Here is a 5,105-nt window from a genome sequence, read left to right as displayed (position 1 = left end):
TTAAGTCCAATGGACTGAATACTTTTTGCTATTAAGCTTCACAGATTTCAGCTGAAATAATAATATCCTATGTAAAGTCATCTAGCTCAATGAGTTTTGATTGTTTGTAGTTTTATTGTTTAGTTGCATGTACCAGATGCCATTTATTCCACCCAGATCCACATGTATAAAACATTTGATATTATTTTTGATGAAACTAATTTGGCGTGCAAAACCCACTTTTTTGTCCCCCTCCCCATCCCTTCAAACAACACTGTCTGTAAAATTTTGCAGAAATATTAAAGCTGCGGAGAGCTTTAAAAAATAAAAATCAACAAACAACAAAACAGCCCACGAAAAAACCCCCAAAGCAAAACTCTGCTTTTTTTTCATGCCCTGTTTGACTATTAGAAAATAGGTATTTTGAAGCAAATTGCTCCAAAGGTAGAAGTGAGGAGCAGAATGCTATTGCTGATAGAAAGCTATTGACATAGCTGGAGACCATGTACTACCTAGCACCCATCCACTGTCCTCGTTGGGGTGGGAAAGATACGCCTGTAGTGCTTTGGAGAGGAGAGCAGCTGAACCTAAAAGTCTCTATACATAATGCTGTATTACAATGAACCTTTTCAGTGTGTATCACAGTTAAATCCCTGTTATCTGAATTCCATATTCTTCAATTACCGTAACTTGTGATTCAGATAAATGGGAATCACCAAGATATAAACTTGCAGAGTTTATTAACTTACTGGATATTAATCTCTTCCTAGTATTATTTATATAATCTGCAACATGCTCTGGCACATATACACAGCAGGCTTAGTTTATTTTACCAATTCAGTGCGAAATATCTCTTGCACCAAAAAATGCATTCAAATTAGACCTCAGAGTACAAATCTGAATTTGTTAACTGTATTTCATATGTTCAAGGTTGGAAGTATGTCCTAGCGGATTCATCAGAAAGAATGAAAGTCAGTGCAGATGAAAAATAAGAAAGTATTATCTGTATTGCAGCACATGTAGAAGTGGAGATAGGATCTACCTTCATTCTTTTCCAGCTCCCCGAAGATTCTAGATAGTATTTTGGACTGGTTCTTTCTTCTATTTATATTAGCAGAATGGAGTAGAGAAAGTCTTGGGGCAACTGAAGCCCTGTGGTAAATTGACTGAAGTAGATGCAGATAGATGTTTAGTGAATTTTGTTCCTGGTGTTACAAGTGAGAGAGGATGCTGAAGGTAGCTTTCCTGAACATCAAAGGTGCAGATAAAGTTTATTGTTCTGTGGGGTACTACCTTAGTTGGATGCCAAGCTGTTCCTTAAAGGTTAGGCCAGCATAATTAAACATGGGTATACATGAAACACTTAAAGGCAGGCAGGAACTGCAGATTTATGCTTAGCGTTCGGTTGGTGCTGAATACTTGTTTCGTTTATGGGTTTAGCTTGTTCACGCTGCTAAACTTTATCTAAGCTTTTCTATCTTTTTTATTCTATTCTAGCTTTTCTCTGAAGGAAAATGTGTATACTGGAGTCCAGAATGCCTCACCCTCCTTTTGGTGCTGTGTTACCCCCTTGCTGACTGGCAGGGACGGGAGGGGCCGTAGATACTGTCCCCCCGTAGACTGAATGAATCGGGTATGTTTGTTTTTTGAGGTGGGAAGAGAAGTGTCGTCCAAGCCTGGTTTTCATTTTGGTGCTCAAAGATGACATAAAAGCTGGATGCCAGGGAGGAATATCCTCTTGGGGGGAGGGGGGGAAGAAACCAGCCCCTGCACTCCTCTGTGATTGGGACTATGTTGTTGCTGGGTGGAACAGCGTAATGCTGTTGCTGCTCCTGCTCTGGCACCGTGATGTTTCTGTTCCAGATTGTGCTGACTCACATGCAAGAAAACTTGATACACAGGCACCATGCACTGTAACTCTTTTCCTTTCCCCCAGTAACCTCGGTAAGTGTTTGGTTTCTTCTTGCTGTCTATGGCTAGAGTGGTGCTAATATAGCTTTACTGTTAGAATTAATAGGAGGGGGAAAGGCAACCTTGTAAACAAACTGGTAGCAGACAGATTAATTCTGGAGAGGGCATTTAAATGCAACCTGCTGTTTGTAGTACATCCACCTCCTTTTAAAGCTGATCAATCCTGATAACTCAGCCGTCTCTACAAACTACACTTGTTAGAGCTGTGTTCTTAAATGGGAGAAGTGCTTACAATGCCCATTTGCAACTGTATTCTGTTTAATTAGTCAGCACAGCCAGTGCTGCAGGGATAGATCGCTTGCCTTTAAAGATTTGAGAATGTTAATAGTACAGTATATCATTTTAATTATTATTGGATTAATGTTGTGTCTCGAAGAACATCTAATGCAAATCACAAGAAATGGCCTGAAGTGACCCAAGGGTTGTGCTTTATTAGAAAAGTAATAGGTCCATTGCTTAAATATAAAGAGAGATTCTTTCTTCAAATGTCACTCTGTGCTGGGCTTCTGTGTGTGTATGTGGAAATGAAATCCTTTTGCTTCCACTTTGTCCACAGAAACTTTCTGTAGCTCATGCAATAAATGGCTGAGACAGTAGATGTAATGCCAAGAGATGAAGAGGAGATCCAAAATGACAGTGGTGATGAAGACCCATTTCAGAATCGTGGTGTTGTAATGGCATCCCCCCGTTGCTCAGCCAGCCCTTTGTTAGCCAGCCTTAATGAAGACAAGGGAAGCTCAGCAGTGCCAGAAAGACTGTCTGTCCTCTCCAGCAAAGCTGTGGCCCAAGCAAAAGCCCTTGCTGACCCAGAGATGGTTAGCAGTAGCCAGGCACAGAGGGCAGCCTCTGGCTTGGCCGAGCATCATCCAACAGCTATAAATGCATCACTAGGCGGCTTGTCACACCCAGCGGCTATCGGTAACCTGCAGCCTGTGAATATTGCATCCCCATGCTCTGAAAGCCCCTGCTGCGATGGTGACCTGAGTTTGGAGGTGTCCCAGGTCCCAAGGGTGCCTGGCAGGGCCAGCGAGCCCCCGCAGGCTGTCATTGTCCTGCCTGGGAGCGACCCCGGGGGCTGCCACTTGCCGCAGGCAGGGAGCAACACTAAGGGCGATATGGGTCCTTGTAGTCTGGGCCGGGTGATTTGGACGAAGACCACTAAAGTAGTGGAGACCTTAGAAAATAAGAAAAAGGAGGAAAAGGAGAAGTACCGGCTCCAGCTAGCTATGTACCGACGGCTTCTGCTGTTGCGCTCGATCAGGAGCTTGCATAAGCAGCTGGAGCAGCAGCAGGCCAGATTGCAGGGATGCTACGGCACTATAATAAATACCAAGAAAGAAGTGTTGAAACACATTCGCTCAACCTCGCCCTCACCTTCGCCATAATCATGTTGCTGCACGCAGAAATGAGCTTTGTAATGCCACTGGAGCCGTCAGTAAGCTTGCATGCCATAGGGGCGGTGTCCTCACATCCAGGAGTACGTGCCCACGTGCGCCGAGAGCAGAGAGGAAACAGCAGCAGCAGCAGAGCAAGGAGAAAGGGGAAGGTAAAGCTTTGGTCCCTGAACTTATCTGGAGGAAACTGGAGCAAGATTGTACCTGCGCAAGAAGCTGCCTCCCGATGCATACTCAAAGCCTCAAGCTGAAATAGGATTTTTGGCATATAGGTTTGTAAAAAGAAAGGAAAAAAAAAAACAAACCCAACCCACAACTGGTAACCTAGTCTGAGACCTGATCTGTAAAGACGGTCAGATGCGAGAGTTGCTGCCTGCTGGATACGTGATACGGCACGTCTCCCCTCTACTTTCAGCGCTACTAAAACTTGAGCAGAATTAGGGTTCATCTGTCCCCAAGAATTCCTGAATCTAGAAAGCCAGGATGTTTGAAACACTTAAGCTCAAGCTTGATTAGATCTACCTAGCTGCCTCTTTTTCACAAAACTGCTAAGTACGCTTGTGACCTCTACCCTCCTATAAAATGTGTTCAGATTGACCAGAAATGATTGTGGGAAGGTAGGACAGTCAAACACATGCACAGGGGGAGAGTGCAACTGCCTAAGCCTTATTTCCTTAGGAAAGCAAGCTAAAAACAAAGGCCTCATAATCTGGCGTTACATTGGAAACCCAGACGGGCAGTGCCAGGGGAATGTTCGAGGTCTGCACAATTATTAATCTGCTGCTAACTCCCAGTGGCACTAGCGTCTGCAAATCAAGCGTATTTTGTGCCTTACTGCTGTCATTTAATGGAAGTTGGTGACAATTAGCACTTTTTATCCAGGTGTATTAGACACGTGGAAAACCCTAGAGCACCGTTTCTCCAATTGCAGGGTTAGGGTGACTGCAGGGAATTTGATGTCGGTATGCAACAAACATACAGGGAAAATGAAAGCAAAAAGATGCAGCTTTTTTGGTATGCATTTAAAAGACAACGTCGAGTCCCTGTTATTGAACAGCAAATTGAATCATTGAATGTGCTGGTTTAGGATCTGAAGCAAAAAATGGTTCAAGAAGAAAAGATACTGAAAAGCTTCCTTTTCTAGGATTTAAAGTGATATGGAAAAATGTCATTTTCTTCAGATTTTTATTTCTGATAGTGCCACCTTTCCTTTCCCCCTGTTGTTTTTTTGTTGTAAACGTTTTGGTAGATGAATGATCAAACAGGTTTTTGGTGTGTTTTTTCCGCTTGAAAAGGCAAGTCCGTTATTAGAAGTCGTATCTTTCTGAGAATAATGTGCTATATTATAGGCAACTTTTTATCCTCAGCTTTTTTTGTGTGTGTATGGGGGGTGTGTGTGTGTGTGTGTGTTTGTGCATGCATGCACACACGCACATCCCTGTATACAAGAGGTTATGAAATGCTGGTGCTGCTTTTTCCGTAGCAGAAGCAGGAATAATATCTCAAAATAATCTCTGCTGTCTGCGAGGAGTTTGGTTGATTAGATTCACATGCACACATCTGTGAGCAAGGTATTGAAGTAATTCAACAACTGAAGTGCAGCACAACATTGCCATTATTCCGTCTTTGTATTTCTGCGCACCCAAAATTATGGAAGCCCCCTGGGTATGTACAACCTTAGATAGGTTCATTCATCTCCTTGGGCCCTGGTGTAGCCTCTCACGCAGCACGAGCCTGTAACTTTGAATGCAGAATTACCAT

At 43.2% G+C, this 5,105-nt stretch overlaps 1 protein-coding gene across 1 annotated transcript; it reads left to right on the top strand.

Moving 5' to 3' along the window:
- The first annotated feature begins 2,531 nt into the window (after positions 1 to 2,531).
- Positions 2,532 to 3,335, top strand: CUNH1orf216 (chromosome unknown C1orf216 homolog). Its single transcript, XM_035895890.1, has one exon. The coding sequence runs from the start codon at positions 2,532 to 2,534 to the stop codon at positions 3,333 to 3,335; it is 804 nt and encodes a 267-aa protein (XP_035751783.1).
- Positions 3,336 to 5,105: the final 1,770 nt, after the last annotated feature.

This window comes from Egretta garzetta, unplaced genomic scaffold (genome assembly GCF_000687185.1).
Source record: "Egretta garzetta isolate BGI_Z169 unplaced genomic scaffold, ASM68718v1 scaffold246, whole genome shotgun sequence".
In the NCBI taxonomy this organism is placed as follows: domain Eukaryota; kingdom Metazoa; phylum Chordata; class Aves; order Pelecaniformes; family Ardeidae; genus Egretta; species Egretta garzetta.
The sequence above is the reverse complement of the archived record's forward strand: the minus strand, read 5'-3'. Positions and strand labels throughout refer to the sequence as shown.

Coding starts and splice junctions, on each gene's coding strand:
- CUNH1orf216 (XM_035895890.1), top strand. CDS start 2,532: ATGGCTGAGACAGTAGATGTAATGCCAAGAGATGAAGAGGAGATCCAA.